The 16,803-nt window shown below is 38.7% G+C and overlaps 1 protein-coding gene across 5 annotated transcripts in view; it reads right to left on the bottom strand.

Annotated features, from left to right (window-relative positions):
* Positions 1-16,803, bottom strand: part of LOC144606990 (DNA-binding protein RFX2-like) — a 69,168-nt gene that overhangs the window by 40,808 nt on the left and 11,557 nt on the right. For 3 of the 5 annotated variants that reach the window (XM_078423499.1, XM_078423503.1, XM_078423504.1), the window contains exons 2-3: positions 10,205-10,263; positions 3,759-3,883 (exon numbers count right to left, since the gene is read on the bottom strand). In XM_078423499.1, the coding sequence (XP_078279625.1) occupies positions 3,759-3,883; positions 10,205-10,214 (135 nt within the window). In that variant the 5' untranslated portion in view covers positions 10,215-10,263. Of the gene's footprint in view, positions 1-3,758; positions 3,884-10,204; positions 10,264-13,558; positions 13,669-16,803 lie in introns of those variants that run through there. The other 2 variants (XM_078423500.1, XM_078423501.1) reach the window with 2 other exon arrangements.

Here is a 16,803-nt window from a genome sequence, read left to right as displayed (position 1 = left end):
TCCCAACACCAAAAGCTATCATTATTGTCCTTTGATAAGTTTAGAAAGGAGAAAAAGAGTGATTTCAAATTGTAAACAATATTCTAAATGCAGCTCAAGTTGTTTTTTCCCCCCCTCCCAAAATAGCACGTCTCAACATTTATCCTAAGCCACAAATAAAAAACCTAACGAGAAAAATTAAGGTTTTTATTGAATGATCATTAAAAGTAAAATTACACACTCCCTGTACACAGGAGAAAATTACAAAGTTCAATTCTCTAAAATGACTCAACATTCAACACTACAAATCATAATGCTGTCACCTCCCCAACATAAACAGTCTTGGTTTAATCTCTTGGCTACAACACAAAAATCTAACCAATGGAAACGTTTTTTTTAAAAAGACATTTAGTTGATAAGGTAAATAGCCACAGCCTCTTCCCCAGGGTAGGGAAACCTAAAATTAAAGGGCATAGGTTCAAGGTGAAATAATTTTAAAATGGCCCCCCAAGGTGCAGCTTATTCACACAGAGGGTAACTGCATATATGGAAAGAGCTGCCAAAGGAAGTGGTTGAGATTGGTATACATAAAAGACAATTGGACAGGGACAAGAATAGGAAAGATTTGGAAGGATGTGTGCCAGGCGCAGACAAGTAGGTCAGGCAACTTAGACTGCATGGACAAGTAGGGCGAAAGAGCCCATTTCCATGCTGTTCAGCTCTGATTCTATTCCACAGATTGATAATTTACATTCATTAAAAACATACTAGTCTATGGTATATAATAAGGAATCAATAGTTAGCATCATGTGAAAGGTTGTCCAATAATTCTTGTACTTGCAACACAAAAACATTAATTATACATAAATTCTGCAAGAAAGTGAAAAGAAAAATGGAAAAACAGAACTTGGTACAAAAATACATCATTAGAAAAAGCAGATCCATTGAAATACAAGATGTGGTACGCAGTGTCCCATTGCCATGGTCGAGTAGGTCAGTTGAGGTAGTGCTTCATGTCAATGCTTTTGATGATGGGGAAAGTTGTGCCCTTTTGGACCATCAAGTCAATGACACAGCAGCTTCTTTCATTCCGATGTGTTGGAACTGCCACAGCAGGCTACGCTGCAACTGGTCAGGATACTTTCTGTAATAATGTTTTAGAGTATCCAGTGACATGCTGAATCTCCCAAACTTATAAGTAGAGGCATTGGTGCACCTTTTTCAATAGGACACCCAAGACAGGTCAACATTAATGTTGCTGGCAAATGTATAGATGGCATTGGGACTGTGCTTAGCCACACAACCATGGGCAAAAAGTGAGTAGAGCAATGGGCGAAGCACACAGAATAGAGATGCACTCATGATGATTGTCAGTGAGATGTTACTGATCTGCACTGTTTGAGGTCTGCTAATGAGGAAGTCAAGGATCCAGTTACAAAGGGGGGTGCAGAGGCCCAGGTCTTGGAGCTTGGAGATGTGTTTGGAGAAGACAATAGCATTTGGAGAAGACTACACCTAGCTGTAGTCGAAGAATAGCAACCTGATATGTGTTCCTGTTACCCAGAGGTGAAGAGCAGAGTGGAGAGCCAGTGCAGATAGCATCCACTGTTGGTCTGTTGTGGCAATAGGCCAATTGAAAAGGTCATTCCTGAGCCAGAAGATGATTTGTACTGCAGCCAACTTCTTGAAGCACTTTATTTTGGTGGATGTTAGTGTTACTCGATGGTAGTCATTGGGGCAGGTACCAGGTTACCCACCTCATGGGCACTGGCACAATAGAATTACTTTTGAAGTAGGTGGTAGCCTCAGACCACAGAAGCAAGAGATTGAAGATATGGAGATCTCCATAAGTAAAGAGAACTATGATGTTATGCGAGATAGTGGCCTGATGTTCATTGGTGCCTTTCCCTGGACCATGACCCCAACAGAGCCCGTAAGAGTCTCCATTCTATCACAGACACCCTCCCTTTGTTCTCTCATCCTTCCTCTTCCACTGCAACTTAAAACATGCCAACTTTCCAAATTTTCCAAGTCATATCATATATCATATATATACAGCGCGGAAACAGGCCTTTTCGGCCCACCAAGTCCGCGCCGCCCAGCGATCCCCGTACATTAACACTATCCTACACCCACTAGGGACAGTCCTGAAAGTTTAACCAAAAACATTTATTTCATTTCTCTCCAAAATAAAACTGACTGAACTGCTGAATATTTCCTGCTTTCATATTATATTTCAGGAATTCTCTGGTTGCCATACATTACACTGATTGTACCTCATGAATATTAGGGTATGTGCAATATCGCACTATTGCTACTTTAATTCTTTTAAATATCAGAAATGTTCCCATATTTGTTCTTTTGTCCTTTGATTGTTTGGAAGTCTATAAAAGTACTCCCAATAGTGACTGCCCTTGTTCAGTTTCACCCATAGGGCCACATCTAATGATCCCTCCAACACACTCCTCCACACAGCTAAGATTGATTCTTTCTTGTTCTTCATCCCCTTCAATCTTGTCTGAAAATCCTGTAACCAAGACCATAAAGGTGCCTGCCCTGCTCTGCTAGTCATCTTTCGATAACAGTTAAAATATCATAGATCCACCTGTCAATGCTTCAGCTCAGCCACTTTTGGTCTTTAAATTCCCTAGCAAGAGTTATAGAGCAGCAGACTGGTTTTCTGATTATTTTTCAATTATTGATTTCTCTGCCCTAAACTCACTGATGTCCTGCCTTCCATTTACATTTCTGTTCCTTCTGAGCCATCTCCACACTAAACATTCAAGGAGGCAGAAACAATTCTGCTCCAATGGACAATGGTCACAGCTCTGTTTAGGCAAGATCCATTAATCTTATACAGGACCCACCTTATGCAGACTCAGTCTCAAAGCCCCCCATATCTAAAGCCCTACCTCTCTCTCCTCAAATTCATCAGCACAATCTTCCCATTTTTATTCTTAAGGACTCAGGGATTGATGGCCCAAAATCTGACTGCTGGTCTTCATCCCATTTTCTACACACATTGTTAGAGCCAAGATCTCATTGTCTCTTCAATGCTCCCTTGACCACATGAGGTTTAGGTTCATTATTGTCATGTGTAACGAGATACTTTGAAAAGCTTTGTTTTGCATGATATCCAATCAAATCAGATACTACTATACATAGCCAAGCCAAACTTAAGTACAGTAGATAGAGTAAAGGGAAAGAGAGTGCAGAATTTAGTTCTCAGCATTGTCGCACTCCAGTTCAGGAGACAAAGTCCAATGTCCAAATGGAGTAGAGGTGAATTGCACAGTGTACCTAGTTCAGAAGACTGAGAAGAAAGGGAAAGAATCTGTTTCTGAGTCCAGCGGTGCTTGTTTTCAACCTTCAGTATCTTCTGACCGATGGGAGCAGGGAGAAGGATGACTGACCAGGGTGGGAAGGTGTTTGATTAATGTTTCAATTTATGTATAATACCCTACACTTCTTAACCCCCCCCCAGTCACAATGCATAGAATATACTATGGCATAGGGATTAGATCAGGAAAAAGATTTTTAAAACATTGAAATTCAAAACCTGTCGATAAATTAAAACCAATAACCACACACACAAGAACCTAAAAAGGAGGCCATTTAATAGCATCACAAAAGAGATGGAATGGAGTGTGTAGACAGCTAATGTTTAAAAGATAACTAAACAGATATCGAAGTTGTTATTTAAGAGGGTCAGATCATGTCAAATATAAACATTACTGTACCCTGGTAACCTTCCCAGAGACAGTGGATTGGAAATGTACCTGTTGTGGTGCTGGCACTTGCTGTACCACTGCAGGCTGCACAGATGGTGGACCAGCAGCGGATGTCCGCAGGGTCACAGTCGATGTTGAGTCGGATGCACCCTCTGTATTCTGCATGCTTGTTTCTGTCAAAACATAACAATCATAGGTGCTATTAGCCAGAGATGCTTTAAGTACAATTGTGTAAATGATGTACACAGAATTGATAAGATGTCTGGCTATTTTTGAACATCAAGTACAAATAAGTTTTCCAAATTTAACAAAATGTGAACAGATCAGAAGTTACAGCTTTCATCACAACTTCAACTTTGATTGTGGGATTCAGAAACAGCAAAATATTTTATAAAAATGTTTCAGACATCTTTAAAATAATTTGCAATTCTTTGGTACCACTCATAACCCCTGTAGAACTATACAACTCTTATAGTAAGAGTTATAGTAAAGGCAGGCAATGCACATAGGAAGACTTCACAAACACCAGGTAAATTGACGAAAAAAATCTTTAAAATCTGGTGAGCAAGATATTAACCCTTCTCTGGGAAAAACGGTATAAAAACAGTGTTAAAATTGACTGTGTACGACTTATTTCACTGAAAGCCAAAGCAGATTTGAAAACTTCTACAACATCTAAAAGAAGTCATCAATGTAACAACATTTTCTTAGATCTTTTTACTATCAATTCATTCAACTACTTTCAAACACAGGCCTTGAAATGATTTTATGCAATGTGCAACACTTTGTAACTGTTCCAGTTCTGTAAAACCTACAATAAAATTATATCCATGAGAAAACCAATTAAAGCCGATTTAGTTCTAGAAAAAAAGGGTATTTGGAAAACTTCTAAAATCAGTCATACAACACAAAAACTGGCCCTTTAACCTAAATGCCCATCTAAATCAGTCTCATTCACCCGCATTTGACACATATCCCTCAAAGATATGGGAAAAAAATTGCCTCCTTTCTCCTGGATGGTTTAGAGTAGAACAGTTGATAACAGCAAATCGTCAACCACGGGTGTGAACAAAAAGCTCTGGATTATGAAAGCTCCAGAGATGGAGTGTTTTGGAACTTCCTACCCAACAACTCTGGGAGGATCTTCACTAATGAGTTGCAACAGGTCAAGGCAACAGCTCATCTTCAAAAAATGTCTAAAGATAACTGGGGATGCACTGCACACACAAGTCTTCATAGCACAGCCTACATTCCAAAAATGAATAAGATCTATTGATGATACAAGGAGGTGGATAGGCATGAGGAGGAATAGAGAAATAGAGGCAGTGATCAGGGCAAATGGTTATGATCAAAGTGGAAACTGTAAGCTTTAGGAGGAGGAGCAAAAAAACAACAATTTAAATGATAATGCACCAGTAAATGTTAACGTGCAGAACAATCTTAAGTTTGTCAGTTCACAAACCAACAAGTTATAAGCAATTAAGAGGAGAGTGTTATATTGAACCTCATTGCAAGAGGCTTTGAGTCCAAAAGGAAGGCTTGTTGTTAATTATTTAGGGTATTGGTGAGACCCTGAACTGCTGCATGAACTTGCCTTGGAGGCAGTACAGATTAGATTCATTGGATTGATTCTAGTGATAGTATGGTTATCCTTTGAGGATAAATCAATTTGAAATTATTTTCAATCACTGGATCTTATAATGAAAAGTAACCTCTAAGAAAAGAGTAAGTGGGAATTATTTTACTCTATAAGGATATCAATCTTTGGAATTCAAAACCATAAAAAGGTGATGGGTGAGCAGCAGATTAAAGACTAAAATAGACTTTTGTGCACAAGAAAAAAATAAATGAAAAAGGATTCCTTATTTATAGAATGAGACCTCACTGAAATATCGTTTCCACAGATAGGTTTGAATTTACACTTAGAGTGGCTTCATCCTTTAACTCCTGAGACCACGTCTCCCTCATTCCACTTTAGCACCTTTAGCAAAATAATCATAAAAGTGTTCAGTAAAAAAATGGCCAATCTTGCTCTTCAAGTCTGTCAACAAAGAAATAAATATGATAAAACAGGGGATATAGTGTGCACCAAAATATACAATTACTAGTAATAAGAATGAGAAGTCAAAATGTGCACTCATACAGGCTTGCTTCCAGTCTGCAAGCAACAGTTACATTCTTATTAACCAAATGCTGGAGTAACTCAGCAGGTCAGGCAGTATCTCAGGAGAGAAGGAATGGGTGACGTTTCGGGTCGATACCTTTCTTCAGACTCAAAACACTAATTGCTTCCTTTATCCTTGAGAGATCCTACCTTCTCACTGATTATCCTCTTTCAATGCTGACAGTTAGGCCATGCCACAGGGTTATAGGCCATGAAACTATAAAACCGTTTCAAGAGTGTAAAAATAAATTGGTAATAATAATTTTGTGGTGTTAACTTAAAACACAGAAAAATAAATGTACTTCAGGGAACAGTGAACTAATTTTGAATTAAAAGCATGTAAACTACAAAAACATACTCTTCCCAATCATAAACATAACCCAACATTAACACATTAAAACTGCTGCAGATTCGACAATTGCATTCTCCCCCCACCCCCACCCACCCCCAATTTCCCATGAAAACTGCCCAGCTTTTGAAGTCATACCAAAGGTTGCTGAGAACACATACTTCAAACACCTGCTTTATTTCAGGATTAGCGGCAAATTGGTCCATTCACGCAATTTCAACTTGTCAACGGTCAAAGCCATGTTTTCAAATATCAATTAAGTTGTTTGCCAAATTGTATAAGTCAAACAAACAGAGAACTTCTGAGGGACTCTTATGCCCATGACTAAGAGGGGATCAGGACACCATCACTAACCAAGCAGGAGGCTAAGACCAAAGGACCTAATTGTTAAACTTGCTTTTAGGTAGCAAATGAACAAACTAGAAGATAAAGCTACTCAATTCCCCAATTTTTCTCTTGCAGATGCACCTCCCCATAACAAGACTGGGAGAAGACAGCCATAATCAAATCTGTGTACAAATTCAAGGGTACCATTCAGCAAAATATATGCGGTATTACCACTGTAGTAATGGGATAGTCTCTGATCTGGGTGCAAAAAAAGGTGTATTTTGCCACAATGTATATATTTCCAGACTTGGCATATCTTATTATTACAATGAAGTTAGGCCCAAGTTCAGCTGCATAAAACTTTGGTTTGTCCACATTGGGTGCAGTTCTGGTTGCCACATTGCAAGGAAGGATGTGGAGGCTTTGGTTTACCAGGATGCTGCCTGGATTAGAGGGTATTAGTTATACGGAGATGTTGGACAAACTTTGATGGCTTTATTTTGAACGACAGTGGTTAAGTGGAGACCCAATAGAAATATTTTAAATTATGAGAGGTATGGATAAGACAGAGTCAAAGGTTTTTATTTCCCAAGACTGGAAATGTCCAATACCAGAGACACAAATTTAAGTGAATAGGGCAAACGAGGCTTAAAACTTTTTTTTTTACACTTAATATTTCAGATCCAGTTCGTGATGAACTACAAACCAACAGTAATGAACCAATCATAATCTTCTAGAAAATCTAGTGCCTCCTATGGTGTATATTGATTTGGTTGAAAAGTTCTTGCAAATCTTTATATTGTTTAATATTCTAATGGAGTTACCCTCACACATCTATCACTGACGTGCAACAAACACAATTTAATCGTAGAAAAACAGATGTTCAATCAAAAACAAGGTAAAGCAGCTTGCTTTGTTTGTGCTAGCTTTTATTGTTTGCTAATTCACAGCAGTTGCTACGGGAGACCAAGTCCACTCCTGCTTCTAGGAGCTAGTTGCCAGGCAACTCACTGAACATTCTGAAAATCAAACAAGTCTATTCCACAATTCCCACTTCTGCTCTTCATCAACTTGAAATCCATTAATACTTCACTTATTAAGCAAAATACACACTCTTTACAGGGGCTCACTTTAGCAGAACAGCAAGAAGCTTCCAACCTGCCTACAGAAGTTAAATGCCAAACTTTAAAACAATTCATCCCATAACTCAGTTATACAAGTCTCAACACACTGATTAATTGACAAAAGCTGGCGCAAATCAATTTATCCATGTTTTGTTAATATTTAATTGCAGTAAAAAGGTACCAGAGAAAAATCCACAAGTGGCCACAAAACAAGAACAATGTGCTCTTTGATGAGACTTACTTTGAGTTTGTGCTTTAAATAAATCTATTGGTAAAGTGCAAACTTATTGTATATCCTGCAATCAGCATTTTAAGTGGGTGGCAGAAAAGAATGTTAATGGTGTTTAAATCTGTGCAAAATCCCAACCTGATTTTGTGAAACATCTTCAAATTTAATAGACACAGGAACAGCGTTAAAAAAATATCAATTTTCAAAACAGCTTATCATATGGTGAAAAACAATTAACTCAAATCATAGGTTGAAAACAATAACAACTCTATTTTAGGGTTATTTTACAAATTCAGCAATGACCAATTGTCACGTGAATGCATTAGACATAAAATCAGATGACTCCATTTCAGGGGGATTCATTTGTATAGGTGGACGAGAATTGATTTGCTCAGCTCTATACAGGTGATAAGTCAAAGCCAGAGAGAGAACTGTCTGAAATGGCTCAACTTCCCACACATGCTGTTATCTCTTTGGATACCTCTTTGGTCCCCTGCAATTTCTCACAGTAAACCGCCCTTTGGCACAACCATCCAAGAACAGTTAGTTATCAAATACATACTGACACTACCATGTTTCAACCTCCCACCATCTCTAAATCCCACTATTGTTCTCAATCGTTGATTGCTAGTTCAATAGTCAGCACTGGACAAATAGAATGTCACTCAACTAAATATTTAGAAAGTAAAATACATCATCTTTGGTCTCCATTATAAACCCCATCATGGCCAATGACAGCATCCCCTCTTCTGACAGTTATGATACTAAGAAGGCCCATTCACAAACTTGGTGACATAGCTGATTCATAGAAGAGTTTCACACTATATATCTGCACCATTGCTATCTGTTTTCACCTCCATTATATTGCCCAAAGACCCCACCTTAGCTTTACAATTGTGTCATCCTAGACTCTTCTCACAATTCCTGTGCATTTCAGGAGAACAGAAGAATTCCTACTCCACTGTAAATTTAGGTTCACTGAAAACCCTGCTGTTTCTTAACTTACACAGTCATAGTCGTCAATTATCCAGTGTTTGCAAACCTATACTGACCCAACTTCACAATAAAATGAAATAAATCACAGCTTCACTCAAATTCCTACCGCCGGCTCGTCCATCTTTGTAATTATAAGTACTGTAACCCGATGCACATTTGGTACTCTTTTAATTGTGATCAGTCTCAAATCCATTTCTATTATTTCCAGCTGTGGCACCAGTTCACATGATTCTCAGCTCTGAATTTAACTCATACAACCACTCCCAATCACTTTTTCGCTCATTTAAGTAGGTCCTAAACCTGTGAACAAGCTTGTGGTCATTAATCCTATTGTTTGCCTTGATATTATATTTTGGGAACAGAGGATTAAATGAAACAAAATGTGATGCTCTGCCATTCAGTTGTCAATATCACAGGTTCAATATGACATTTCAATTTTTGAACGAGGGTGCCAAATACCAATATCAGGAAAAGCTTCACATTACCAATATCAGAAAAATCTTCGTTGGCTTCGTCCTCTATCAATGAACTGAATTTATGCAGCTAAAATTTGTCATGGATTAAATATATGACGATGAAATCTTCACACACGAAAAGTCATCAAGGTAACCCCTTTGTAGATTTCCAGTAAAAGAGCAAAGGAGGGAACAATTTATGTAACCATGAAAGGGTTGAATTAGCTAAATGAAATGTCAGGCATGTAGGTAAATGGTCTGTTGCATATTTCCAAACAATAATTAAAACAGACCTTAAATGAAAAGGTCACGTGAAATCCATGCTGCTAAAAGCAAGTAGTATAATGTATGAATCAAAGTGCTCCTGCCTCACCCTAGTCAACAGGTGACTAGTTTATTTTAAAGGTGTTAATGCCCCAACAAAATGATTATGACCCAGAAATATCCCATGTGCAATTGGGAGCAGTCACCAAGCACGAGGGTGGGGGTAACAAACTGTTTAAATTAGTGATCAAGTTCTGAAATATGCCATTGGTCTACCACAATAACTGAAAGTTCGTTCTAAACCTGGTCAACCTGGTGCACTGGTTGACAAAGGGAACCTTAATCTTACGCTGGATGAGAAAAACTTTTAAAATAGCTACGAGAAAAAGTGGTAATCACCCGAACTAAAAATGTCAAGAGAGTGCAATACAATGGGGCATGTTGCAAAACCCAGAGTTGTGTAGGAGGAGAGAGTTCCCTGCAGCTTTAAAATCACAAGAGTTTGTTATGGTTAACTGCATCTTAAATGATTAGAATGGCAACCCACAAATGGTTCATAAACAAGCCAGAACATGTAAACACTTACCATACAACATAGTAAATTCTTGCACTGCATGGACAACCAAATGACGAAGGGATAGATAACTGCTTCCATACAAAGAAAAGGAAAATAATTACAAACAGCACTTTGTTAATTTGCTTTTTCAAAATTATTAAAATACAATGCCATACTTCACAGTACTAAATGCCTTTGGGATTGCAAGACATCTCAAAGCGCAAAAACTGTTCTTTGTTTTTCCATTTCATTTCACGGAGCAGCACATGGGAGCACAACAGAAAGGCTTGTAACAGGAAAGATGTAATAGCAATTCCATTTTATACTTCAGATCAATTAAAGGCATCAGAATATCAGTGGTAGCATGCAGTCAAACATATCATGGCAACTGAAGTATCCAACACAAAACGAATCAGATTGGAGGAAAACAGCGATTTATACAACGTAGACATCGACATATAGACATTTATAGATATCCACATGATACAAGGAATAAAAATAGTAAATGCTGGAGATACTCAGCAGGCCGAGCAGCATTTATGTAGAGAAACAAAATTAATGATCTTTTTTACCAGAAACAGAAAATTTGAGAAAACAAACCTGTTCTTAATTATGGGGGGGGGGGAAGAGAATAGAAATCTGTATCTCTAAAAGTCATGTTTTGGAGTGGAGATCGAGAGAAGCCAGAGAACACCAATGCAGCTGGTGCTCTTTAAGGTGGGTGTAAATTGGAAGAAGTGTATGGAAATCAGTGCCGTACTTCGAATAAGCTTTTGCATGAGAGAGTGTGGGAAGACACGAGGCAGTAGTTTAGTTTAGAGATACAGCGCGGAAACAGACCCTTCAGCCAAACGGGTCAGCGCCAACCAGCGGTCCCCACACACATTAACAATTTTTACATTTACCAAGCCAATTAACCTGCAAAACTGTATGTCTTTGGAGTGTGGGAGGAAACCAAAGATCTTGCAGAAAACCCACACAGATCACGGGGAGAACGTACAAACTCCGTACACACAGCACCAATAGCCAGGATCTAACCCAGGTCACCGGCGCTGCATTCGCTGTAAGGCAGCAACTCTACCGCTGCGCCACCGTGACCGCCCAGTAGATGAGTGATACTGCATTTCTTGTCATTGCATGGAAAAGTGCTCAAGAAGGAGAGGAGGTAATGGGGGAACTGAAAGAGTGCACCAAGGAAATCACACACCAAATGGCCACTTCAAAATGCTGAAAGCAGGGAGAGGAAGCGTTTCTGGTAATTTTATCTTTTTGAAGTTGATAGAAATCATGGAGGATGGTCTTGAATGGGGACATTGGTGGGTTGGAAAACAAGCAAAATCTTATTTTTACATTGGGTGTAATGCCACCAAGAGATGGGATAAATATTAAATCTCATCAATTTTAATTGTGCAGATGATCATGGAAGCTAAGGAATTGAGGCATTAGACATGTGATGTCTTAGATCATATACAAATGACCAAATAGGACAGACTGTTAGTTTTAAAGTGTATTGAAGTGGAGAAATCCTCTGGGCCTGACCAAATGCAACCTCAGACCTCCTGGCAAATGTAATTTAACTCTTGATAAGTTTGGGGTAATGAACTTTGATATGTCAAACTAGGACAGGACTCGCAGACTAAATGGTAGAGCCCTGGACAGTGTTGTGGAACAGAGAGATCTGGGAGTACAGTTAGACACAAATTACTGGAGTAATTCAGCAGGCCAGGCAGTACAGGTGCTTGGTTTCATGAAAATTACAGTTTAGGTTGGCAGGGTGGTGAAAGAATTTGGCATGCTTAGCTTCATTATTTTTAGAGATACAGCGCGGAAACAGGCCCTTCGGCCCACCAAGTCCACATCGGCCAGTGAACCGCTCGCATTAACGCTACCCTAACACACACTAGCCAAGCCAAGCGAATTAACCTACAAACCTGTACATCTTTGGAGTGTGGGAGGAAACCGAAGATCTCGGAGGAAACCCACGCGGTCACGGAGGGAACGTAAAAACTCCATACAGACAGCACCCGTAGTCAGGATCAAACCCGGGTCTCTGGCGCTGCAAGCGCTGTAAGGCAGCAACTCTACCACCGCGCCACCATTATGAAGGATATGGAATAACAAAGTTGGATATCATGATGCAGCTGGCAACAATTTGTTGCCAAGACCACACTTGGAAGTACTGTGCGTACTTTTAATCACCTAGCTATATGAAGGATGTCAGTAAGTCGGAAAATGTGCAGAAGAAAAGATTCACCAGGATGTTACTAGGACTTGCAGGCTTAAGTTATAGGGAAAGGTTGGATAGGCTGGAACTTTTTCTCTGGACCTTTTCTTGAAGTATACAAAATCATGAGGGCCCTGGATAAAGTGACTGCTCAATCTTGTTACCAGGATTCGCAAAACTGGAGACAAAGACATAGAAAAGAGATTTATGTGGGATGTTAAGGGCAATCTTTTAATTCAGCAGATAGTCCACAAACAGAGAAAGTTATAGACGTGGATACAATTATGACTTTCAAAAGGTATTTGGGAAGATATATGGATAGGAAGGGTTTGGAGGGATATGGGCCAAATGCAGGCAAATGGGCCTAGCCTAGAATGCTAACTAAATCTGTTTCCAAGTTGTATAGCTCCAGGGCACCAAACGGATGGCAGCCAAAGCTTGAGAAACAAAGCAGAGATCTCCATTAACTTTAGTGGAGAGAAAGCCACAATCAAGGAAAAAGGCAGCTCAATCGGAAAGTCATACTTTCAGTACAAATATGATGACACTCATAAAGCAGGGAAAGCAGAACAGAGGAACCATGAGAGAAGATGTAATCAAGATTGTGGGAGCCATGGGACTTGCATGCTTTCAGAGTGACCATAGGCTATGTTCATAAGATAACGAACACTTAACCAGAGCAAACATTTTGGCATCTTTAACTGTCTACAAGCAAATGATTCTCCACCACAATAGTGAATGCAGCAGAACTACAAGTCAAAGCACAAATGTAAATCACCCTTTAGCATTAAATATAACTTTAACTAGTTACGGTGGAAACAAAAGAAAAACTTTTATTCATCAGGAATTTCACAAGTCTTCCATAGAACCTCTTATTTACACAACAAACCACATCCACACAAAGCTGAAAGGTTAAAAGAGAGATAAAATTCAGCACCAAAATAAATGGATCTCGGCACACAAGTTTTTTGACAACTTGGCAGTAAAATCATTACTACATGAATGCACTGAATGGGAAGGTACTGGAGGTATACTCTCACAACATTTAAGAAATGTGGATAAGCAGATGTTTAGCCTATTTAGCCAAAATAGTTCGATTATGGACCTATTGCTGGTCAATGGAATTTGTAACAGAGATCAACATCAAGGCAGCAACATACCATGCAAGAGTACCATAAAGTCCCGTAAGTCAATGAGTCAGGTTGATAACGATCAATAGACTCCACAGCTCTGGAGCATTCCATGGATAATACTCTCCAGTCATCTTTGGTTGCTTAATCAATACTGGGTTTTTTTTTCAATTCTATAGTTAACTTGAGTTGTTGCTTGTTGAATAATGAAATACATGCCAACAAAGGGCAGGTAACATTGAAAAGGCCAGACTGCTTCCTTTGACAACATTGACTTTCCACGGTGTACAGCTATTAAAAAGAGAGGAAAAGGGTTAACATGGACATGGTGGGCCAAAAGGCCGGTTTCTGTGTTGTATGATACTAGACCAACCATCAGCATCACAAGCAACAAAAGAGAGCAGCCAGTTAGCACTGAACAAGAGATTCATCACTGGGCACTTCAAAAAAAATGGTTTTACCACCTATGAAACAAAATTAGGAACAAAACAAAATTCCCACCACAACATCCTCCTGAAACCATGCAAAAAAAACTTTTGTCACTCATCTTAACTTTCAATGCTTCCACTACTGTAAAAGTTAAAGAAAAAAGGATAAACTACTGTAACTTGCAACAGCTCCTCAGAATCAATACAAGCAGCAAAAGCACTGGGACAATATCACTCAAGTGACATGTTCGGGCTTGGGGATAACCATTTGTTTTATTGCCAAAGTCAAACTCCCAAAATTTCCTTTCCAACACAGCTAGGAATGCCAATGAGATATTCAAAAGTCTAAGGAGAAGGATACCATTGTGGGTAGATTGGAGTATTTCCAGCATTACTTGCATTCAGAGAATAAAACCATCAAAAAAACAAATGGTTTGATCACAAGCCACATCCTCCTGGATTTAATCATCAGTTCATCACCCGTACTCAAGGTATTCACGACTGGCACACAACACCCTCAGGTTTCTCCCACATTTCCCCTCTGAAGCCCCAAGAGATTAATTTCCTATGAACTGTTGCATTTACCCCCAATATCCTGATCACTTTGCCCTTTCACCCTCCAATTGCCTGAAATCAAGTCTCCACCAACAGCATCTTTTGAGTACTATATTTCCTGTGCCCTGAAACATTCACCAATCCACTCTGCCTCACAGTTCTTCGAAGTCATCAACTTCATCATAGTCTGAATTTGTGGATGTAACAGTTTTCCAGCTAAGATCATGTTTATTTTTATTAACAAATTATGATTACATATCTTCCTCATTCCCCTTCCACTCCTAAAAATTAAAAGCAGCCCGGCACACAATGTTGCCAGATTGTTTTACTGCACATAGCCATATGCCTATATCAAGAAAAATGCTTCCCTGTCCCCTTGTTCATAATATTGCCGATATGAAACTAAATAATAAACTAAACTAATTAATTGGAGTAAAGGGCAATGGCTCAATCTCCACAGAACTTGCAATGCTGGATTCTGCCTTTGATTCTATGTCATTCCTTGTCAAAATGTGATAACAGTATAACAGTATAACAAAACTTTATTGTCATTCGGTATAAATACCGAACGAAATTTCAGCAGTCACAAGACACAGCAAAAAAGAAAAGAACACAGGACACACGACCCCAACACAAACATCCATCACAGTGACTCCAAACACCCCCTCACTGTGATGGAGGCAACAAAACTTCCCCTCTCTTCCCCCCGCACCCACGGACAGCCTTGCATACAAGGAAATTCTCATTATGATTTAATGGCAATGGAGGCCCAACTAGCTTTTGCTTTAATAAGAGTTATGGAGATAAAATGTACCGTTACAATATGTTTTCAAAATTCGGTATGGAGATTAAATTGGCACAAATTAAATTTTAGTTTTGGAAGTTAGCAGTATACAAAAAGTGTAGCATGGAAAGAATAAAAGCAACATGACGTAACTAAAAAATAAAAGAATCCCTGCTTGCCCATTTATGATGCTGAATGTTTCAATAAATAACAATAGCTTCCCTTTATAATTATACTTGTAAACAAAAATGTACACTCAATATATACCTACTCTCCTCACCCAGCATTTCAATTGTATTAGAATGGATATTCCAATGCAAATTAAAATATTAGCAATTAGGTCAGCCAATGTCCATCAGTTCCTTTGCCTATCCAGAGATTATATATTTATCTGTCTTGCAGACAGGAGCTTTTAAATCAATGCAATAAAATAAGGAACATTTTGAGACTGGGTCCTTCACTTAAAGGACGAGCTATAGTAAACAAATATATTAACAATAGTGCAGGTTACCCTGACATAAAAATCACAATATATTTATCTGGAGTTCACAATGGGACCAACTGTGTTTTCAAACATTTGGCTTGCAAGCCACATGTATCTACGTACAATTTTTATATAATAAAATAGTGTTGCTATAAATATTCATCAGGTCAAGTAACATCCGAGTAGAAAGGAATACATTTAACTCATCAGGTCAATGGGCTTGAATCAGAATTTATTTTCTACATCACATTAAAAGCACATACCAGAAACCATGCAGGTCAAATCACAAATCACCAATATAATTAAAGATGATTAAGATGGCCAAACGAAATCCAAGCAAATCTGAATTTTAAATATATTTATCGTTAAAAATACTGGGCATCATCACCAAAAACCGACTTTCCAGTGATATCGCCACATCGTATTAACATTTTTTTTTAAAATTGCCCCTTTACAGAGTTTGCATGCAAATAATTGTTAAGCAGTATGAGCCAGCAGCCACAGTATGAGCCTGAACAGAACCATCAGATGTTGCAGCATGATCACACGCCGAGCATCAAATAGTCTAACCAAAAATGACTGGCTTTGTCAATCAGCACATCTATGGACTAGATCGTATAAAGCAGACTTAAGGGGGTAGCAGAGGATCAAACAACAACCATAGAACCACCAAGAACCCAGGTTTAGGACACATTCATATCTTCTGCAAAGACCAATGTAAACTAAGACAGCAAGAGTCAAAATCAATAGGCAACAGAAAAATACAATACAAGCTATTTTGAGAGCAACTCTTCCTTGGAGGGGGGGGGGGGAAGAAGAGATGGAGGGGAGCATCAACTGACTGTAACTAAATTCCTAGACAAAGAATCATGTGATGATACAAAAGGATGTTAAAGTAAAAGGTCTCCAAACTCTCCAACCATACTAAATCTCCAGAACTCATCTCTTGCAAGTATCACTGTCAGATCAAGACAGATCAAGTCTGTTAAAAACAATACATTAAGAAACTTGTTAAAAAGTTAAA

This window comes from Rhinoraja longicauda, chromosome 28 (genome assembly GCF_053455715.1).
Source record: "Rhinoraja longicauda isolate Sanriku21f chromosome 28, sRhiLon1.1, whole genome shotgun sequence".
NCBI classification, from domain to species: domain Eukaryota; kingdom Metazoa; phylum Chordata; class Chondrichthyes; order Rajiformes; family Arhynchobatidae; genus Rhinoraja; species Rhinoraja longicauda.
Note: the sequence above shows the minus strand (reverse complement) of the source record. Positions and strands in the feature narration are given on the sequence as shown.